The following is a 24,035-nucleotide window of genomic DNA, read 5'->3' on the forward strand; positions in this document are numbered from 1 at the left end:
CTGCGTGCAGAGTGGAGTGTCATTTTTCTGCGTTTACCTTGGATTATTCAGCAGGCTAGTGGACATCAGTGGAGTTTAATCATGTTATTGAGGTTTCTGTTGAAGACAGCTGGCTGGATGTATCAGGCACGTATCTCATGCAGGATTGAGCATTCAGCAGTCTTTAGCATGTAAAATGGAGATCACAGCATGGACAGTACTGCTTCAATTATCATGTGCCTTTATGATTAATCCTTACCTGAAGAACGTGCTTTACTCCGGGTCAAAGATGTGACAGATAACAGCCAACGCAGTTTCAAGGCAAACTTATCTGTCATTTGTTAAGATAGCTGGAACTGAAGGCGAGAGCACAGTGTTGATCCAGGCGCAGTGATGCAGCAGAAGAAATAGACCACTAGTTTAGGAGGAGGTGAGTCATGTGATTTGATTAAGATGCATGTCAGGTGTGAATGATTGTGCTCGAGATTACTGACAGAAATAACCTGCAGGCTTCGTTTCATTTAATGTGGTATGGTCCTCACAAATCAGCATTTAAAAAAATCATTTCTAGTACAAATTTCTGGTCTTGTTATTGTGTCTGTTAACTTAGATGCCGTCGATGACTAATAATGATGCATCAGGAATTTGAGCGGTCATCCAGTTTCATAGGGGGTGATTTCACCACTACTCCTTGTAACTGTGTTTTGAAGGGCTAGGGGGCACTAAAAATGGCAGGTAAGGGGTAGGGGTAAAAGTATGAAATGAGACTGGGCCTTTGAGTTGCATTCTTCAACAACTTTTTAAAGGTTGAGTTGAAAGATGTTTTTTGCTGTATGGTATTTATAACAGGGATATACTCACAGGGTAACTGTCTATATGATCCGATACAATACGATGCGATGCGATACGATACGAAACGATATAATGCGGTACGATACAAACCGATATGATACGATACGGTGTGAAGCGATACGATACAAAACAATACGATACAGTACTATACAATACCTTACAATACGATACAAAACAATGTGATATGATACAATACAATACGATACAACATGATACAATACAATATGATACGATACAAAACAATACGATATGATACAATACAATACAACACAATACAATAAAAGCAAAACAATGCTATATGATATGATGTGATACGATACAATATGATACTATAAGATACAAAATGATACGATACTATAAGATATGATAAGATAAGATAGAGCAGTGATGCAGTGATGCATACCCAGAGAGGCATGGATGTATGGAGTACACCCACTTCTTTTCTTTCCAGATGCTATATATGTAACCAAGAATTCTCATAAATATTCAGATCATTCCCTATACCTGCACAAATAATCAAAATTGTCTTATATGCTCCAGAAATCATATCAATGTAGGGGCCATGCCATTTTTTTCCCCTCAGCTTGGCAGGTGTTCAGAGTGAGCAACACATTTCATTGTGTTTGTAAGGTCCACACACTACAACACATTTCATTTAAGGCATTTGAATGTTTCTAAGAGAGTGCTTTAGAGATTTATTTTATCAGTTATATTAAAACATTAGTGTTTCCATTACTCTTTCTGGGATGACTTTGTCCTAGACAATCATATACATACACCATATCAGATTAACTGAAGAACATAAAATGCCCATAAAAGGGAAAATAATGTGTTAAATGTTAACCTTATAAAGCCAATGGACTTTATTTTTACTGCAAGCTTGTAAACAATGGCAACCAGTGAATACATTAGCTTGGATGTCGCTTTAGCAACAGTTTTTATCAGGACTGACAGCAGTTTTTAAATAAAAAAAGAACTAAGAATTGCACTGAGAGCTTTTCTTGGTGTAAAGATGTTTTGATCTTCTCCTGATTCTAAGTTTGATTCACCAACTGACTCCACTGATAGTGAACTACAATAATAGCTATATGTCAAGCCTGTATAGTGTATCAAACCCCCCAGAGTGGCATACAGCCCCTACGTCATATTTTTGTTGCTCTGATTGGCCGGTAATGAATGAGAGATGGAACATTCATCCAATCATTTTCAAGGATTGTTTTTAAGGGTTCAGCCCTTATCAAAGATGGATGGATATGATTATATCCCATGCTAGGGATGGTAAAAAAAAAGTCTGCCAGGCCAGATTAGATTAAGGTTTCTATCTGCTGCAATATGGCATCAGTTCCACCTTACCCTGCCAACTTGTTCTTTAGTACTGATTTCAACTTTGTCTTTGGACAAGCAACTTCAGCTTACCCCATTTATGTTAATGTGCAACCATGGGGAGCCATGTAGTAGTGATGAGGTGAGTCAAACAGCAGGAAAATCTCTTTAGTGTTCCATTTTCTTAATCAATATATCGATAATGCTCCAGCTGTCTCACAACCCTAGTATATAGCTTATCCTAACTGCATTGATGGCCCCAGCTTTAACAGCTCTAAAGCCAGACCTATTACATTCCAACAGACTTAAAAAGCATTTCCTGTGTTTTCTTTTGTTCTAAAACAAGGTTGCAGCTTTATATCCCACACCGGGTTATATATAAGATTCAGTGCGATGCCTTCTTGAGGGCTTGTGCATTCCCCTGTAACTCTACCTGACACCTCTGGTATTTGGACTAGAATTTCAATTAAAGTAAACTGGATTTAGAAAAACACTTTGCTGCACATGGTGGTTTTGTAATGATGGGCCTGCTGTTAGGTTTGGTGGGTCAGAGGAGGTTAAGACACATTCAGGATTCATGAAGTGACATTATTCATCAGTTTCATTTTAGAATGTAGTCTCAAGAGAAAGAGACCTACATGTGTTTTCTTACCCTGCAGTAAAATATAAAGTACGTTTTATATGCTTAGAAATACACATTAGACAGTGTACTCAGCCCTGTGAGCTCTATGCCCCTCACTGTATCATGTCCCCTCTGCTTCAGATCTGTGGGATTATTTTGTTTTCCACCAAGCCTTTGCTTGAATGTGTAGCATTCACTTTTCCTCTTTTTAATTGGTTTAAGTTGAGTTTTTGTGTTTAATACCAAAATTGATGCTTACCCTGTGAAGTAAGTCTTAAGGAGGCTGTCAGTCAGCTCATGTTGGTGCAACTTCTTTGTTACATGTAGAGCTACTTTTGTTTTTTATCCACACTTATAGCTCCCCTGCTGTTGCGAAATCAAAACCGCTTGGAAGAACTCAAACCGAACTTTCTAGGCAACTTTATCAAAGACAGTGCTGACAAAGAAAGTCCTCACAGCAGCGCATGATACAAGGAAAGAGACACTGGCAGAGATGCAGAGAAGAAAGCACAGCCTGTGTGTGCAGTGAGAGAGCAGAGAGGTTTATGAGGGATGTGCAGAGAAAGGCAAGCAACTGAGCAAAAACAGTTAAAATATTGAAGTAAACACTTTGCTGATCTTTATTTAAGGAGTCTGTTCAACCTTGTCCATTTAGTTTGAAAATTGTAGAACTTGAAAGTTGCTTTTGTTCATTTTTATTTTAGCGAAACAAACTATGTTGGTGTTGCAATATTAAGCTCTGATTTCTTTATTTGTAATACAGGCAGTGGCTAAAGTGTGTGCTGTGGAGTTTTCTTTCCTCTGTTTTCAGTTGAAAGACCTAAAGCATGTTTGTTTCAAACAATCCTATTTTAGATGTTTTTATGAAAGTATCCATATATAAATAATAATAAAAAAAATTATCAATAATTAATTTCTGACCATGAAAGTCTCAAGAATACAAATTGAATTGGTTGAAATGTTCAAATAATTTACAGTTTTTGGGTTATGTACATGAAAAGCAGAGGGGATACAGGGGAAAGCTTTCTGGGGACCAACTAATTTGGGGCTCACTATAAAGTTAGGCTGTGTTAACATTTTATTTTCAATCTGAATAATAACCACTTTTATGGAAGCAACAAAATCGTTTCTATTTATTCATTTCAATTTATTTTTTAGCCTCTTTCAAAATGTTAACCTCTTTTCAAAAGAACATAATAACCTTTTTATTGTTAATGTTAACAATGTGGATGGGCACATTGAACTAAACCATTTGAAAATAATGTCACTTCAAAGCCATGCCATGATTTGCACAAATATCAGAATGCCAGAAAATAAAGCAATAAAAACTAAGACAGCTTTACTGGAAAATAATTACAGATTTTATTACAGAAAAGATGCAAAGAATATGGAAAAGGTGGGAAATGGAAAAATGAAGTAGCATATAGAAGTGCCAAAAATGGGGGAAAATTTTAAAAAGATGTGGCTCATGTGAGCCAGAAGAGGCAAAAAGTGTGAAAAGCAACCAAAAATAGGCGAAAAGTTACAAAAATTTATGTTAAGTTACACATATGGACGTAAAAATACAAAAATGGGTTAAAAAGGGCAAATATAGGAAATAAAATAGCAAAAATGGCTTTAAAGTGGTAAAAAATGGGTAAAAAGTGGTATGATTGGTCAAAACGGTCAAAATTTGTGGCTCACATGGGCAAAAAGTTGCAAAAAAAAAGTGAAAAGCAGAAAAATTGGTTCAAGCATCTTTAAAAAATAGATAGGTAGTGTCAAAATTGTGTTATAAGTTGCAAAAAAGTGGCAAAAATGGACCAAAAGTACCAAAAAGAAGTGGGGACATGAATGGTGGCAAAACAGTCTCAGAAATGGGCTAGGTGTAGCACAAATGGATGTAAAGTGGCAGCAAAGGGCAAAAACAGCCAAAATGGGTTTAAACATTAGAGTGACAAAATAGTAGCCAATAGGTAAACAGTGGCAAAAAAAAATAGGCTGAAAGTGGCAAAAAGCAATAGCAAAAATAGGTGGAAAATGTATTGAGAAGGGGTTAAAAAAGTAGCATGAATAAATAGTTCCAATGTCAGACCCCAGCTATAGTCTGACACAGTTTTCAGGTCCAAAATGAAGTAACTGTTAGCCAGGACGCTTGCACCAATGCTACTGATTCAGTACACATGCAGTGATATTATCAATAAATCACAACTGAGGAGAGACCATTCATTGGGTTTTCAGGGGCCCAGGCAGTTCTGTTCTCAGGCCTGGTCTTGAGTGGAAGTTATTTACTGCCGGATACCTTATGCAGTTCAAGAGCTGAACATCATTAGGAAAATGATGAAAGGAAGAGCAGCTAGAGTTCATGAACTGAGGTATAGCACAAAGTAAGATCCTATGAAATAATGAGCTTTGGTGGAAAAGAAGATCACCTTTTCAAACTTGTGGCTACTGGAGGAAAACTTGGTGGAGACATAAAAAGATGTGAAGTTTTTTAAGACAACGGGGTAGCAACAGCATACAAAAGCCTGATTCATACTTCTTCAAATCTACCGTAGCCCTGAACCTCTGAAGAAAAGCCTACACATGAAGCCAATCTGCATCTCCCAATAAGTGTAATTACATATCCAATCAGTGCAGACCACAACACAAGCCCTGTGATCATAAGCCCCCTGGGCTCTCATGAAAAACCTGAACTGGATAATTAATATGTAACAGATTAGATTGAAAATCAAACCACTAATTCCTCATTGAAAAGCCACTCTGCATTTCCTGTTTGGTGTTTGGGGACTGGAGGCTATGGCTGCTTTCACTGGGTGAGACTGGACTGGTTGCCAATCGATCAAAGGGCTGACATATAGAGACAAACAACCAGCCATGCTCACATTCACACCTACGGGCAATTTAGAGTCACCAATTAACCTAAAATGCTCTTCTTTAGACTGTGGGAGGAATTCAGAGTACATCGAGAGAACCCAGACGGATAGGGTTAAGTGTTTCGGACTCCATCCATTGTCCTCCTCTCTGAATAAAGGCAACAACATGCAGTACAGTTATGCCAACAATAAAGACTGTAACTGTAGTCAGTCATTTTTTTATTTTTCACCTTTGTATACCTTTCATTAAACTACTAAACACAAAGCTAAACCTATTAGCTAATAAGACTAGCCTAGCATCAAGACTGACCTCAGGGAAATAACTGGCCATGTCCAAAGGAAATAAAATTGGCTGAAAAGGACTTTTACATCATTAAAACACAGATTTATTTGTTGATTATAAATGTTATCAATTGAGCCATGTACACAGGCAACCCAGGTTCCTCCTCTATAAAAAAAAGAATTGGGAAAAAAAGCAGAAAATGCTCCCCAAAATACTTTAGAAAGCCTTTAAAACAGAATGAACATAAAGTCCCATGCCATCAGTCCCTAAATTCAGCTCTTGACTCTCTTACTGACTTCTTTTTCATCCCTTTGTGTGCAAAAGATTTGACATTCACATGCAGATAGTAAGAAAACATATTTGAACATTTTGATGAAATGACTCCTTCAACACTTTGGCTCTGATGAATCAAGAGCATCTGGACCAAATAGCCTGAGAGACTAAGCAACAGAACTGGTAATTAGGAAAAGATTGTCCTCCCATGTGATCAAGTTTATGGGGCATGCAGTGAAGTAATCAATTTCCGTGTATTGAAACATTTCTGTAACTTTGTTTGCTGCTTATTAAAAGTTTCTGCTGCTGTATCTGAACACTGTGATTATGAAAATATGAGGTTACGTAAACCTGATTAAATCCCACTTGAAACACAATCAAGACTTTCAAAGCTACTATTGTGCTAGGTTGCTGAGACTCAGTGCAAACACAAAAAGAGGTGTGTGTGGGGGGGTGTCTTCAGTCTGATGCATGCTTCAGAATAAAGGTCAGAGATAGTCAACTTTCTTAAAAAAAAATCTAAAAGTCTAAACAAGAATGACTGTTGAAGCTACTTTTACAAGAATTAAAGTAAAACGTATGTTGTGTCTGTTGAATATTATACTTTAACAAGCTCCAACTTGTATTCATTTCTGATAGTCAGTGTTGCCAGATATAGCTGATAATTCCCGCGCAAAAGCTGTCAAAAAAAAAAAAAAATCCCAATATACTGCATATGATAAATGTTTAATGATGTCATATTTCAACAGCCATCTGTGCATCTCTGCCCCTTGACAAACAAGGAGACTAGAGCTTAACAACAGAGCTACCTCTAAGTTGACAGGTATGACAAAGTGCCATCTTTGGTGCCCTCTAAGCATCAAAACATGATAAAGTCCCATAAAGGGTGGCTGTTCAGTGGTGGAAACCTAATGAAGTACAATCAGCCAATACCAGAACAACAACGTTTGGCGCCTTTCACACCTGTTATTTAGCTTACTTTGCAGACACATATACACACTCACAGCCAGACGCACACACCCACCCTTCTCACACACTCTCATCTCAATCACAAGCATTCATCCTGCGCAGAAAGCTGTAGCCACTGGCACTTGGAGTGACTGACAAGTTAACAGCCTCTTGTGAACACTGCCCTCAGTTTGGCACATTCACTGACATCAAGGAGAACTCAGTAACTCTCATAACTGTCATTTTTCTTAACTACACTGAACCAAAAAGATGTAATCCTATCTGTAACCACACAATTAAAAACCTGCCCAACTCATGAAAAACCAGCCTGAATTTTGCCAACTCACTCAAGGCAATTTTAATCTGAACAATCTGAAACAAAACCACCCAAATGAGCAGAAAACTGTCCAATTTGGCACAAGTCCTGGTAGTTAAAGCTCCTGTAAACACTTTTTAGCTGGTTATGATATCTATAATTAAAATTGCTGCATCTGTTTTACATGGAAAACAGTTTAATTAGCTGAAAGACTGGTTATTTACTTTTTAGTATGATTCAGGAATATGCATATAGATATTTTGATTATTTTAATAAAATGTTTAGGCCTAATTTAGAGAATTTTGTGGATTTTGGAAAGAAAAAATCCCAAGAAGTTCAGAGATTTTACCTATGACAAATAAGTGGGATAAACTGAAAATGCAATCCAAACAAAAGCTCAGGTCTCATGAGCTTAAAGGTGTTGCTTATCACAGAAATATATACCAGATCATCAAACCTTGTGTAAGGATAACACTATCTCATCATTTCGTACATAAAATTGCATAGCATTACTGACTGTCTGCTTTTGTCCCTGAGTCATAATACATTTTCATTATTATAACCCCAGGGACTAAAAGAATCCTAGTTCGCTTGGAGCTTTCCTTTGGGAAGAAATGTAAAGCTTGTCCTTGTAGGATTTCTATGCTTTTGCAGAAGGCGATGTAATCGGTACAGAGAAGGAGCAGAGCAGAGTGATTTAGCCTGAAGCATTTGTCTGTGTTCCCTTTTGCATCCAGATAAGGGACCATCAAGAGAAAAAGGCTGATACAGGTTTAACATCTGGATTGATTTCCTTTTTGGCAGCTTACAACCAACGAAGAAGTCAATGTAGACACCTTCAGATACAGTGTGATGAGTAGCTGTCTCATAACTAATTTCTTATAGGGCTGTCAACATTTTCAGTGCTTGGATATTTATAACACATATATTTAAACAGTATTTTTTCTGTTATTTTAAAGCAGTGGTTCCAGGACTTTTTTTTTCCTTCTGAGGCCCCCCTACTTGGAAAAGCTGAACCCCCCATGACCCACCTTGGAGAGAGAAGATGCATTGCTGTTAAATTCCTCAGCAATTTTAGTTTTTTCATTGATCATTTAACAAAGCTCTACACTGTAAGACTGAACAGTTAAAGGCTGTTAAAGACGAGTTGTATTAACTTAAAAAATCTGAAATAGCTCTTTCAGCTCTATTTTTTCCTGTGCTGATTAAACACATTTTAGTTAACAGTACTCAGACATTTGAAGTGTTAGTTGTAATTGTGATAAAAATTATTTGAAATCATACCTTAGTTTTCCCAGAATACCTTTAGGCATTAGGCACTTTTGCACCATGAATGAAGTTGCTGACTCAATTAGAGAAGTCCCACCTGTGGAAAGCAATGACAAAACACAATGAGTAGTATATTCTACATGATGGCAGAAGATTCACTGTGAACCTTTCAGTAATTTTCTCTTAAGTTGGCCTGCCTTGAATGTCACAAATGTTCAAGATTATAGCATGTGATAGAAATCAGGGACATTTTTACTTGAAACTGCCAAGTATCAAATAGGTGTTACTTGTACTCTTCACTTAGTCATTTGTACATTTGTACATCTCAGTTTGCTCAAATTGAGCACAATTTCATTTCAACTTCATTTTTGCCTTCTATGGTAGGTCATAAACGGTTGAAGCATTAGTTTGCATGATTTTTGAATAAGGTTTAATTACATTTTACAGTGTACATTTTTTTTCCAAGAGAGTTTTGTTTGAACTGTTAAAAGATGTATGATGATTATAGTTATTATATAAAAACTTATTTTAACAACCTAAGAACAGACAGAGCCCCTGAGATCTTTGGACCCAGGCCCTAGGTTGGGAGCCAATGTTTTAATGAATAATATAATGATAAATATAATAGTTATTTTTATCTAAAAAAACAAAACAAAACAAAACAAAACAAAAAAACTGTATATGAGGGGAATTAATCCATCAAAAACTGCAAGCAAACTCTCATGCAGCATGTTCATTGAACAAATACATCAGTAATCCTTTGGCATTGAAACATTGTTGACATTTCTTTCTATTTCTTCTGTGTTTATGAGTTTGCTACCAATTTTTGATCATTTGAAACAAGAAATAACTTAATAATGGGTGTATATGATTTCTTTTTCTGTTGCTGTGTTATTGAAACAGGTATCAATATCTTTTGAATTTTACTTGTATTGACTGTAGTTTAAAAATTCTGGTATTATGACATCCTTAATTACTGCTAGTGTTCCTATCCTTTAGGCCAGGGGTGTCCCAACCATGGCCCAGGGGCCAAATGTGGCCTGCAGTCCATTTTTGATTGGTCCTCCTCAAATTCTTGGTATAAAATGAAACACGGTCCACATTTGAACATTAACATTGTACTTGGTTGTTTTGAACTTGAGCTTGTGATACTGTTTAATTTGGTAAACAAACATTTTGACAAAAATGTATGCGTTTTTTGTGACTGCATTGGGACAACACTGTAAATAGTTAACACATTTAGAACCGAACTAATAACAATATCTTTATTTATAACTCCATGATGGATAGCAGCAACAAATAGCAGAACCAGTAGCATTTCAGGGGCAGGGCCAGGACCAAACAAGGCCCTCTGAAATCTGATTGGTTTTCCCAAAACTGAAAATGGTCGTCTTTTTGCCTTGTCAGTTTAACTAGCTAACTAGCTATTTAGGCCTATTCAGTAAATTTTCATATCTTGACCTATATTAGATTGGTTTTATTGATTTTAAATATCCTCAAGGTGAGGAATATGAAAGTGACCCCACCATCCTTATATTTTTCTGTGTATGGTCCTCAGTGGAAAAAGTTTGGACGCCCCTGCTTTAGGCTCTCTCCTGTTCCAATCCTTATGTGCATTCATATGATAAGGAACACCAGAAATCTGAATGGACTTATTAAATGCTCTGACTAAACACACCCATATTCTTCTCTTTTCTTGTGCTTTTATTTCTGTCTTCTCTGATGCCTCTGAATGTCACTTCACATTTAATATATCAATGAAGAGAGCGACATTCGCTGCATTCACTAAAGAGCGACATTCGCTGCATTTGCTACAGAGCAACATGAAAAATGGCTTTTCTCTCAGCTAAAGGAAAGACGACAAGTGGGATAAATAAAATATTAAATGTAGAAAATGGAAAAACTAGTGCAGGTTGAAGTGGGGAGGATGAGTGGAGGAGGAATTACTGCTGCTACATTCAACTCACGTACGATGCAAAGCCATCTTTATAAAAAGCTGTAAAGCAACAAGGCAGCATAAATCACAGATTTCATGTCCTGTGGCTTAAAATACAGCAGGAAAAAAATGTTCATTCAAGCAAGGAATCACCTATTTGCAGAACAACACATGTTAAACAATGTGCAATCTGGTCCTGTATGTTACCTGTTAAAAATGTGACAATGATCTCATGCACGTACCACCTGGATCCATATAAATAGACCACAGAGTCACGTTATATTCCCATGTGATTTTAATGGAAATGGACAAGTTTGGCCCTTAATCTGTGCTTACACCCTCTCTTCTTGTCTCATAGCCATCCATTTCCTTTCATTAGGGCATCTATAACCCACACACATTTCGTCTTCCCTGTCACAAACACTTCTTCATTACTCCCCCGAGGGTGTGAAAGTGTCTCTATTCAGCCTGGCCCCCCTCTTTAAATATTGATACCCTGATTCTCTCCATATTAGCAAATGGCTGTTGATCACAGACCTTTAGTGAGATTGTGTGTTCGTGCCTCAGAGCCTTAATGAGGCAGCAGCAGATGCATATTTAATATCGGCAATGCATTCCATCACCATAAATGCTTTTATGTGTCTGTTAGCTCTGCAGAGATTTCCTTTTGTGTCCTTCCACATGGATGCTCAGTGCTGCTAAAAACTGACTATGAACATCAAAATGTGCCGTCAGTTTTCAGGTTATGTGGCCTGGAGTCATTTTTAATCCTGCTGAACAAACCAGTAAATCCCTGTGTTCACAGATATTACACTCTGCAGTGTTTAAATATGATAGATAGTGAACAGAATGATAGTATCTCTGGATCAGTTGGAGTAAACTATTTTGGTCTGTGACTAACATTCATCAAGGATTCACTGATTACTTTAATTGTTTGAACACAGCTGGCATTGTCGACTGATTTAGAAATGGGTTTTGTTCAAGAAACGACAAATTAATTAGCTAATTTACCATAAGATATTCTTGTATGTTTTTCATGTAAAACTAAACTGTCAGTGCAAGCAAATATGACAAAAATTCTTTGCATTTCACTGTTATATTGCTGTAAGCTTCAGTAAAATTATTACAGACCCTGCTTCTTCTCTGTGACTTCTTCCATCACTGGGCCCACAGCTAAACAGTTTTACCCAATCCCACCCTGCCCTAACCTTGCAAAGCAGATTAGTTTGCCAGACTCCAACTCTGTCATCAGGCAAATCCATCTTGAAAAGCTCCGATCCTCAACGTTCATGCCAAACTGCACGTAGTTTCGGATCAGTCAGTGTTAATTGAGCAGAACAAGGCGTTAGCTATGGGCTGGCTTTGGTTGGACTCAAAGCCATTTTATTGGTTGCCTCCAGAGCGGTGACAGCTTGGATGTAGATTTAGCATAGCAGAAGTTTTACTAGAACTGGACCATGTTTCAGTTTCAGTATGCAAAAAAGAATAAAAATGACTCTAAAAGCTTTTTCATGATGTGAAAGATGATGTAGCACCTCTGTTGACCTGCTTTGGCATGAGTATGTGTTAGTTAAGGGGGAAAGGGTCAGCTGTTGTGTGACTGGTCACACAACATTGGCTGCAAGGGGAGTGAGTAGCTTGGATGTAGCCACAGCTACAGTTCTGTCAGAACTCGACACGTTTCTTTATTAAAACAAGGGCAGAGAGCAACACTGAGAACTTTTTGTGACAGAATAGATGTTTTTTCTCTTCTCTTGGTGTGCTTCAGCATAAGTTTGCAATCATTTCGGGTGGGGTCTGCTGCTGCTGCGGTAGCTGTTAGCTTGGATGTAGCCGTAGGAAAGCAGCAGTTTAATCAGAACTGACACATTTCATTTTCGAAACAACAGCATAAAGCCACACTGAAATCTTGTCTTGGCAGTGAAGATGGTTTTGCTTATCCCCTGACTGGCCTTGGCATCAGTTTTATTTATTCCACCATTAACAATCAAAGGTAGCAGTCGGCTAAAGAGTAACGCATGTGTATGTTGTTTTGTCTTGTCATGAATGTCACAGAATGTTCCACCAATCACCTTTAGGGAATCTGTTAATGCTTTCTATGGGAGCTTTCCCAGACGAATATGAAATATATTCATGCAATGGAGACATGAAACAGTCTGTTTGGCATTTAAGGTTAATCCAATCCTCCTCCATGTGTTTTACAGATAAGATGAGGTACAACAGTCCCAACTTTGGCAAGCAAAATAGAAAGAGCCATTGCTCAAGTAATAAGACAATTTATAACAAATTTGATCTCTCAGTACTTAATACAAAGTGCAGATCAAAAGACTTTGATATATATCAAGTTTTTAAAATATATGAACTTATTTTTTTAGAACTGGGTAAGAAAACATATTTATTGATACATGTGTTAAATTAACATTAAATGTTTCTTTTTTCTTTATCCGGCCATTGGTGCATTGCTAAAGGGTTTGATTTTAAAATAGTGAAATGCTAAGTGAAAGACTATTTATAATAAGAACCCAGTTAGTAAAAGTATTCAGACCCTCTTCATGTTTTTCAGTTTCGTTATGTTACAGCCTGATGCCAATGTTGAAAAAGTGAATTTTAATTCTCATTCATCTACTCTCAGTACCTCATCGTGACGTAGTGAAAACAGAAGTCTAGATTTTTTTTGCAAATGTATGAAAAAAAAAAAAACTACAATATCATGTAAACATAAGTATTCAGATATTTTGTAAAACACTTGAAAGTTAGCTCAGTTTCCTCCCATTTCTGTGGATCTTTGCTGAGATGTTTCTACTCCTTGACAGCTGTGGACAGTCCCGACATCCAAATGGAATGCAGGAGTCCTCAAATGATGATTCTTCAAAAGAATTCTGTACATATTTGTGATTTTTTTTCATGCAACTGGTTTTGAACCAGTGAACCCAAGAAGTCTTGTGAGAGGTATCAAGGACAACTGGAGCAACAGAGTGGTGTGCTAATGAGACAGACAGACATGCTGACAATTATAGCAGTAAGATGATGTGGAAAGGCACACACCTCTCTATAGAAGGCCTCCCAGCTGACAATGCATTTCAGAGCAACAACCAAGCCATGAGGAACTGCCTGTAGAGCCCAGAGACAGGATTGTTGCAAGGAACTGGTCTGGGAAAGGATATAAAAAATCTGCTGCTCTGAAGGTTCCCAAGAGCACAGTGACCTCCACAATTCTCCAAGTGGAAGAAGTTTGGCACAACCAGGGCTCTTCCAAGAGCCAGTTGCCAGGCCAAACTGAGCAATCAGGGGAGAAGGGCCTTAATAAGAAAGGTGACTCAGAATGCAATGTTCACTGACTGAGCTCCAGAGATCCAAATGAAACCCAAATCAGCTTTCGTGTGTTTTACTCTGAGGAGAGGCTTCTATCTCACCACTCTGCCATAAAGCCTTGGTTGGTGTAGGGCTTCAGTAATGGTTGTCCTTCTAGAACTTTGTCCCATATCCACACAGGATCTCTGGAGCTCAGTCAGAGTGACCACTGCATCCTTGGTAAGAAAAAAAAAAAAAGGTGTGAATGTGTATAAAATAATGAATTAGGGCATCTAAGAACATTTTAGACTTCTGTGATGTGTTTACTGTGAAAACTCATCTGGCAGTTACAATGAAATTGTGTTTTTTTGTGCAGCCCTACTGCAGATTGTATGTGCCACCAGAGTATTAAAAATGTATGCATTCTGCAATCCAATGGCGTGAGTTTGAACACTGCTTTCATGTGTTTAGAAAGTACCATGTCACAGTCAGTGCTTGTTGAAGTGAAATACTTGTTGAAACAGACGCACACATCATCCAGGGACTGAACAAAGACAGTGAGGGGGATGAAATGAAATCTGTTGCTGCAGCAAATATGTCTTCTTCCACATGTTCAGATGACATAAACATTGAGCTGCCCATGTGTCAGTCAGACCAGAGCCCCAGAGGATTAAAGGAAACAGAGTTTAGGAGGGTTGTGCCAAAAGGCAGACATGGTGCGTTTGTGTCCTCAGGCTGAGGGCGAAGCACAGATAAAGTTCCTCTCTCTGCTGGAGTGGAGTGGATGTGTCCCTGAGTGTGCCACAGAGAAATGTGTTGCTGCATGGCGCCTGGCTGTGGGTGATAAAAACACAGAGAGGACACCGGAGCGAGATGCATACAGGAATTTAAATGGGCATCTGCATTTGTGTGTAGAGACACTGTCACACTGTCACACTCCTCTGTTGATTTTCCACTCGGCTCACAGCGAGGCACAAGGTGCAGGCTACAACATTAAAAAGCTATTAAGTGATCATTAGTGGCACTGTGGCTGCCTGGTGTAAGGCTGCAGGCTCTGACAGCAACTGCAATCTACTGTTAAAGCATCTTAACATACTGTAATGAACCTGGTGTGTTTCAGGGGAGTTGTGACCAAGATCAGGCCAGCTGCAACACAGGGAGCTAAGAGAGACAAAACAAGCTGTACAAGCCTCACAACAGAAAAGGGATTTAGGTGTGAGGCTGGAAAAAGAGCTACATTTGTGATCATGACTGATGGACAAAATGCACATTCAGGCTTATTTGTTTTAAAGCAGGATGGGGGAAATACAGAGAAGAAGTAGTGGAACGTGTACAAAAAGAGTAGCTTTAGGTTGCATTTAGATGTAGTTAATTCTGGAGATGCATGATACCAATAGCAATATCAGGAATCAGTGCTGAAACCAAGCCAAAGAACTTCTACTTGCACTCATGAAATATTTCAGATACTGGATGCTACAGGATGACTTAAGAAGATTCTGAATAAAAATACTGCAAACTATTGATGCTAAATAGCAAAGAGAAGGAGTAATGAACATCCAAGGAAAAATCAATAATATAAGATAATTATTATTCAATTAATGAATGTAATGGCATTATTTAGTAATCATGTTTGTACTTAGTATCACTGAGTACCCAAATTTAAGTACTTTAACTCAGACTGGAAAAAAGATAGTTTCCATTCATTCTAAGTAAATCTGCTTACAGATTCAGAAATGTGCATGAAGGACTTTGTTGCAATACTTATGATAATGTTGTAATTCAACAACAAATACCATCAACTCTTTAAAACTAATATCTCTTTAATTGTGTTTGTGATCTGACTTAATGTTATCGACTAATCGTCTAATTGAACCAGGGCCAGCTCTGGCCATTTTGGTGCCTACAGGCAAGATTCAAATGCCCCCCATTCTCAGGACTTTGTCATCACCTTGGAGGAAAGTTACTCACAAAGTTACTCACTAACATGTCATAGAAGTTTTGTTTTAATTTATTTTTGCCTTTTTAAAGACAAATTTCTACGGAAGAGGATTAGGGCCACTGAAAAAAAGAGAGATGCAATTTTTTTTTTTTACTTGTGAGAAAAAAGTCAGAATTCTGAGATTATAGTAAGAATTCTGAGAAAAAAAAAGTCAGAAGTCTGAAATTAAAGTCAGAATTTTGAGGGGAAAAAAGTTAGAATTCTGAGATTAAAGTCAGATTTTCTTCATTTTTTTTTTTTTAGAATTCTGAATTTTTTCTCAGTAGCAAAAAAAGGAATCTCAAATTTCAGAAATCTGAGACTAAAGTGAGAATTCTGAGAAAAAAAGTCAAATCTTTAGTGGCCCTTATCCTCTTCTATATAATGCACTTTGAAATGATAAACAGGAATTCATTAAACACCTTACATTATGATTTCAGACAGACAAGTTATAATCAAAACATGTTCATTTGATGAACTTGCCTTACCTTTTATTTTCAGTTCTATAAGAAAAAAGAATCTCCGACCTAACTGCATCATACTGAATAAAAAAGTACCAAAAATTTCTATATTACAGTGGCTTGCACCTGAATCAGATGGTAGCATATGTATTGAGAGGATCTTGTAGGAAAGATGCACACCCCCTGAGCCACAAGAGGAAGAACTGTTTGTGCTCCCAGATGTAAAGGGCTGAAACATAAAGGTTTCAAAAATGTATTTAACAAATCTCTAAATCTCACATCTCACATTTTTTATTACAGAAGGACAAAAAAATGATATGAGCTCTAGTCAGGACTCCTAGGAGGAACTCTGATGGGTTTCAGGCGGGGGACAAGCACAGGTGTGGAGAACAAAAGTTTCATATAATCTTTTGTGGTCCCAGTGAAAGATAACACCTGACAAATCACCTCAAGTGATGAAATAAGAATAAAATTACTGGTATAGATTTATACAGAGGTGTGCTTGGGTGAAAGAGTTATTTCTGGTTTTGCTTCATCAGCTTTTATCCTTCTTTCACAAACTCTTAATCCATCCCTAAATCAAAGATGTGCACAATGCTTAACAGTAACACAACTTTTTAAGACACCCTGATGTTTACCATATTTTAATGATGTCCTCTGAAGTAAGTCCTCAACATTTTTATAAGCTAGATTAAATTGTAAAGCACAACATAAGGCTTTGTGTGCTCTTCAGCTTTAATTAGTTATGGGATTTTGTTCCGCAAAGCCGAACCATACACTGAGGAAACTGCTGTCTTGAATATTATTTAAGCTAAGAATACTTTAAAAAAAAAAAAAAAAAAGTGTCATATGCATTTTGCCATTCTTTGGCAAAGTTCTTAAGTATATAGGCAGAAAGTAACCCTATTATTTTTTAACAAAGTTAAACGGTGGATTTCAAAGCTATCAAGCTCCTCAGACATCCAGACTTTACAGATGTCTTACATTCAGGTAACACACTTTAGCCTTCTTGGTAAGCAGCCCACACTAATGTCAGTGATTACAGTACTATTGATAGGGTGTACACTAGCAGCACACTTAAACAAATGTCCACATGCACCATTAGGCTTTGCTCCGAGATAAAGCCAGAGTGGATGTTAGGCTGGCTGCCAGGGATTCATAGAGCGAGAGAAAGTGAGGAGGTGACATTTAAACTACACACACTAAAACAATGACAATGATGCATACACCCACACCTCGAGCAAATAAACGGAAAACATTTTAATAGATATCTTCTTCATAGTCTGGTACATTTAATACTTCTGAGTTTCCTGCTACATTTGTGGCTGTTTGATAGGGATATGTGCATATACAGTGACAGGACATGAAACCCACTGTTGTAACATTTCCTGTATCTAATTGTGTTCCCCTCCAGCAGTCTGTTTACTCCGTGTAGTAATTAGAGAGGTTAGTGCTGTCAGTCACACTGTGAATCAACACCACTCTCTATAGAACTTTTTCCCTGTTATCCGTTATGCTATGTGGCTGAGTCTTAATGATTCCTGATGGCACTGAAACATTCACAATGTTCACTTGTTTTCTGTCTCACCATTAAAGTTCAGCCGATCATGCAGCTGAGGCTGATAAAGTAGAAACATTTTAAAATGTACAGATTTGAGACATTACTAGAAAAATACAGGAAATTCAAAGTATGCATGGTTTCTGCACTCTCACAGGTCCAATAATCTGCATAACTGCTTACATTTGACTGAGTAATGTGACCACATTTACCTGTAATATGTTAATCCAACAGACCATAATAGCTATTTAAAGAATTAAGGATAAAGAGAGAGAGGCACCATTATCAGCAGCAATGACATTTTCATGATATTGTGGGAAAACCAAAGGTTTCCTCCGTCTGCTATCCCACAGTAAGCCGGAAAGATAAAACAGAAGAAAAATGGGAAGAGGGACACAATTTGCAACATCAATTGGACCTTTAATTCTTTAAACATTAAGAACGTGTACTTTTCACCTCTAAAGAAACCTTTCTATTCTCCATGTATCCTACAGGACAGTGCCACTATGCAGTTTTGTGCCAACAAGTTGGACAAGAAGGACTTCTTTGGCAAGTCAGACCCCTTCATGGTCTTCTACAGAAGCAACGAGGACGGAACGTGAGTGCTTTGTAGAATTTATGTCATTTCAAACCGGGAGCTTTACAATGTGGTACTGCTGGTTAAAGGGGGAGACCCTCGTTATTAGATTTTAAAATAGAATGTTAATGCAATCCATCCATGTTTCCATCCATCCAACCATCACCAGAGAGCGCCATGTCTAATGACCTTTTTCATAAATGGTGCAATGTCTTATGTCAAAACTGAAGGTTCATGAAGCATTGTGTTTTATATTTTTCTGCAGATACTTGCTGCAAATGTTATCCTGCACTCTTAAGGGGCTTTTACATTAGGCACGGATGTTTTATACTGTGCCTGAGCTCTATCCCCCCTTCCCTCTGCGGTCTGTTTTCACATCCTTAATATTGTTTCATTCATGAGCACACCTGTATTTTTACTCTGTCCAATACAAAGAGGGGTGGCATGGACTAAATTGATTTTCAAATCCACCTAAACAACCATGAAATACAATGGAAATGCAGATAACTGATTAGAGTAGTTTATGAGCAGTGAAATCAGATAGAAAAAAAACATTTAAGATACAGTGCTTAACAAATTTATGAGACCACCTGTCATAAAAATGAGAAAACATAAATACTTTAGAAATCTTACAAAAACTTGTTTAAAACTAAAAATGTTATTGTTATTTATTTGGCAAATAACAAACTGAAACAACTAAATAGTCCTTTTTCACACATAATAACCAAAAAACATATTTTGTACGGCCTCCTTTGGCCTTGATAACAGCTTGCATTCTTGCTAGCATTGTTTTTATGTACTTTTCCACAGTCTCTTTTGTTATTGAGTTCCAAATAGTTTCTAGCTGTTCCCACAGACTTGCTTTAGATGAAACTTTTGTGCCATCAATCTTTGTATCTACTAAATCCCAAATTTGTTCATTAGGAGTCAAATCCGGACTTTGACTTGGCCAGTCCATCAGTTCCAGTACTTTTCTTGCTCAAATAGTCTCTGCACAGCTTTGAAGTATGCTTGGGGTCATTGTCTTGTTGGTATATGAACCCACAACCAATCAGATTCAGTCCAGAAGGGATTCCATGATGCACTAAGATGTTGTGGTATATGTTCTTGTTCATGATAACGTCGATTTTCACTCATTTGCCCACGCCCTATCCACAAATGGAACCCCATACCATAATGGAATCTCCACCGTGTTTCACTGTAGGTGCAATACATCTGGCATCAAAATGTTTTTCTGCAGACATAAACATGACGATGCTGACTGTAGAGTTCAAACTTGGACTTGTCCATCCAGAGTACCTTCTTCCAGTCATTGACAGTCCAGTGTTTGTGCTCCCTGGCAAATCTGAGGTGTTTCTGGATGTTTGCAGGCCTCAATAATGGCTTCTTAGCAGCTATTCTTTCCTTTAAGCCTTGTTCCGTCAGTCGTCTGCTTATGGTCATTCAGGAGACTTTCTCAGACTCTGATCTAGAAGCATTCATCTCTGCCTGAAGATCAGCAGTGGTCTTCCTTCTGTCTCTAGTACTTCAAATCTTGAGGTTTCTGATATCTGCTTCAATTAACTTTGGTTTCCTTGGCGCATTTTGGAAGTACCAGTCTCAGCAATTTACTCCAAAGCATACTTGACCACACTGTGAGAACACTTTATGTCTTTCCCTATCTGTCTCAGACACCATCCAGCATCATGAAGTGCTTTAATGCGGACTCTTTCATTTTCAGTGATCTCTCCACGTTTTACCATTTTGAACAGGGATGAGGAATTTCAAACTGAATTCACCTTTTTATACCCAAATTTGAGCCGGCTCACTGGCCTTCTCTGAGAAGTCAGAAATGAATCAAGCATAACATTCAACCACTAAAACTCATTTTTCTGTTCAGGAATGCAAGTAAATGACTATAATTAGAAATATTAATCAAGAAATAATAATGTGCTTTACTATTTTTTCAGTTTTTTTGTAAATCAGTAAATTTGAAAATTCATGGATAACAATAATAATCATTTTTTAGCATTTACAGAGCATTTAAAGAGCTTCACATTGGTGTATTAACCATTGCAGAAACATAAAAAATGCCACAGGGCAGCTGTGGCATAAACCTTACTTTGGGTGGTGGTCTAATAAATTTGTTAAGCACTGTATATACAAAATAATTATAATATGTTACAATGTTACAATGTCATTTAGCAGTCCTTAGCAACGTATACTGGACAATATATAACTGAATCATAAATAATTAGGGAACCCCAACCACCCCCCCATGCCACGCAAATCTGCTCCAGCCCATGCCACACTACGCTATGCCACTCGACTACATGCTACACCATTCCATGCCACGACACTCGACTCCCTGGCCATGCCACGCCACACCTTGCCACACCAAGCCGCACCAAGCCGCACCACGCCAGTTTAGGATGGCAGAGTTTAGGAAAATGTGTAAAAAAAAATGCTTACACCTTTATTCACAGGACACTCTGTGGGTAGGTTTATACGCTCTTGTGTCAGACTGGTAACCTGGCCTGAAACTGCCCCTCAACTCTGATTGGTCCTGTCACTTTCTAACCGGGCCCAAACGGTTCAGATGGGAGCTTTGCAAGATGGATTTGCAAGTGAGAAATACTGAAATGGGCGTATCCATCTGCTTTGCAAGGTTATCAGACTGGTACACTGAGTTACTCTGTTGCTGATGCCATTTCACCATATTGGAGGCTGATCCCACACACAATAGGTTGTTTTCAGATGGCATCACATCGCAGCAAAGAAGTCCAGATGGGGGCAGGAAGTGACTTTAGTATCTAGAAGTGCTATCAAAATGCCAATGTTTGTGCTGTTAATGGCTGTGCCAACTGGTCAAACTGCAAAGTAAAAGATCTTAAGCTACTTTTGAGTCCCACGATAGTGACGTGTTCATGTTCTTTAAAACTCCAGGAAAAGAACTGACAGCAGACATTGATTAAAAGCCTCCGTCTAAAGCCTGGTCGAAGGTGTCAGATAACACTAATGTATGATCTGTTTCCACAGAGTAGTCCAGTTTGGTTCAAAACAGTTTGTCACAGTTTGCCAAGTCTGTCCAGCCCCACTTGCTGCAATGGGAAATCCATCTCTTTTTAGAGAGCTGGATCATTTGGTTCAGCTTAGTATTAAGAGCCGGTCTTTTGGCTCAGGATTACAACTGCAAACAACCTATATCAGAAAGTTGCTGAACTGTGTGTTATTCAAGTCCATAGTACAAGAGCCCTGTCACACATTGTTACCTTTTAAAAACAAAATAAATTAGCCCCTTTGAGAGCCTGGAATCATATTTGATTCTAGAGAGGAATTATTTTCAAAAGTACAAAATCATAGAGGTTACAGCAACATAATAGGAAATTCAGAGGAAATCATCTGGGGAAAAAAGAGGAGGCAAAAAAAGAGGTTATATTACTGGAGATACAGTTTTGTAGAGAGGTATGTGGGTATAATAGGGGAGCTGCAGTGGTCACTGATGCATACACAACTTCAGAGGCTTCACACAGTGGCATTATCCTGTTCACGACCAAAACTCTCATGGCTCTGCCTCCCATAAAAGACTCCAGGAGAGCAAATAAGAAAGAGAGGCAATTACTGTAAAAAGCATTAAAGCAAGAAAAAACACACTTCATTTCCAACAATAAAAGAAGCACTTGGTTTTGGAGCAAGTGCATGTACAGATGCAAAACGCCACCACATCTCCTCCCACTGATTTTTCTCAGAGTGCTCTTCAGCCTCCCATGGGGCTGTGCAGTTGTGGCACTGTCAGCTCTATCTACCCAGAGATGCTTTAGCAAGTGCTTCATTAGGCATATTCTGGCTTTTCTCAGGATTTTTTTTTTTCACATATAACAGAGTGGGAAATGGATCCCCGCAGATTTGCCAGGACTATCTGTTGTTGGTGCCAGAGGGGGATACAAATTAGAGGCCAGTGTGGCTGACAGATATACTGCATTTTAAAAAAGGCTTGAAGCTTTTAGTGAAGCACAAGTAATCTGAGGCTTAGAATGGAAAAAAGGAGGGAGAATGTGATAACACAGTGTTTCTTTTCTTGGGAGAATATTTTGGGGTACTTTAGTGGAATTTAAGTGGCTCAGCACTGCAAAAAATGTTAGATTTTAGAGAAATCAATTTGCATATCAATGTCACACTTGTGGTCAGGGCAAGGATTTAAGAGCAGAAGTGATGTGAATTGTTCTCTGTGGATTTGTTGTGTTGGAGAAAATAATTTAAAGCAATTTGAGGCAGCTTATTCTAATGTAGTGTTTACTGCAGGAAGGCAGGGGATAGGAAGAGCAGCACACATATCACTGTGCATGTGAGAGCACCTGTCAGATGCTTTTAAAAAACAAAGGATATAACTCTGCAGTAAAAGTAGTTCCATACTTAGTACTTTACAATCAGATTCAGAATGATTCATTCCAGTACAGTTAAATTTGATATGATACATTATGGTGCAAAACAATACGGTAAAATATCATCATAACACGATACATTATAATGCGATGTGATTCATTATGATGTAGTACAATATGGTACAATACAGTGTGATACAATGCAATCCATTGGATATGATATGATGCATGAAAAAAGTGCTAAACAATTAGGCCTTGTTTATCACAATATGGAAATGGAATTATTTAAACCCAACATGATAAAAAAAAAACCTCAGATCTTTTTCACAACCAATACACTCACTGCAGTATAAGAAGTACTTTAACATTTCTCTAAAGATACAATTTTCAGTATTTTTGAAAATAAATCAATATCTGTAACCTCCTATCGCTTTTTATGTTCTTTATATGAAAATGCATAGTTGCAGTTGTAAAGTTCAACACCATTTTTTCTACCTATGCAAAGAAACTTAAAAGAGAAATAAATATACATTTTTAGGGGGTAGAAGTAAAAATCATTGAACTCTACTATGGTGCATCATGATTTTAGAATGAAAATTGAAAATCTTAATGCAATTAGATTGAGGGGCAAAAAAAATATGGACACTCTGAGGATATTTTTTTGTTGTTGTTGTTGTTGAACTGCATTGTTTGGCCAAATGATGCATAGATTTTTTGGCATTTTAATTTTAATTTGTGTTTTGAAATGCCTGAGCAAAACATTTCTGAGTAAGGAGCCCTCCTGAACCGTCCTTTCTCTGACCTCAGCCCCAGATACTTAACATGTCTGTCTCCGCCCCGATGCAACACAATGTGATACAGTATAATGTGATATGATATGATTCTTTTTGATGCAATACATTATGATATGACAGATACAATACATTATTATACAATATAATATGGTGCAATACCATATGACTCAGTACAATACATTGTGATGTAATAAAGTACAAAACCATGCAATACAATATATGAGTCTTTATGATACAACATGATATTTTATACAATACAGTCTGATTAATGTGATGTTATACAACACTATTCAATTCAATATCATACAACACGATATGTTAGGATGCAAAACAATAGGGTGCAATACCATGTGATAAGA

At 37.7% G+C, this 24,035-nt stretch overlaps 1 protein-coding gene across 1 annotated transcript in view; it reads left to right on the forward strand.

Moving 5' to 3' along the window:
* cpne5b (copine Vb) overlaps positions 1-24,035 on the forward strand; it is a 216,478-nt gene that overhangs the window by 140,999 nt on the left and 51,444 nt on the right. Inside the window, exon 8 of the mRNA XM_041783064.1 lies at positions 18,439-18,542. Coding sequence (XP_041638998.1) covers positions 18,439-18,542 — 104 coding nt within the window. The remainder of the gene's footprint in view (positions 1-18,438; positions 18,543-24,035) is intronic.

Source organism: Cheilinus undulatus, linkage group 3, assembly GCF_018320785.1.
Source record: "Cheilinus undulatus linkage group 3, ASM1832078v1, whole genome shotgun sequence".
NCBI classification, from domain to species: domain Eukaryota; kingdom Metazoa; phylum Chordata; class Actinopteri; order Labriformes; family Labridae; genus Cheilinus; species Cheilinus undulatus.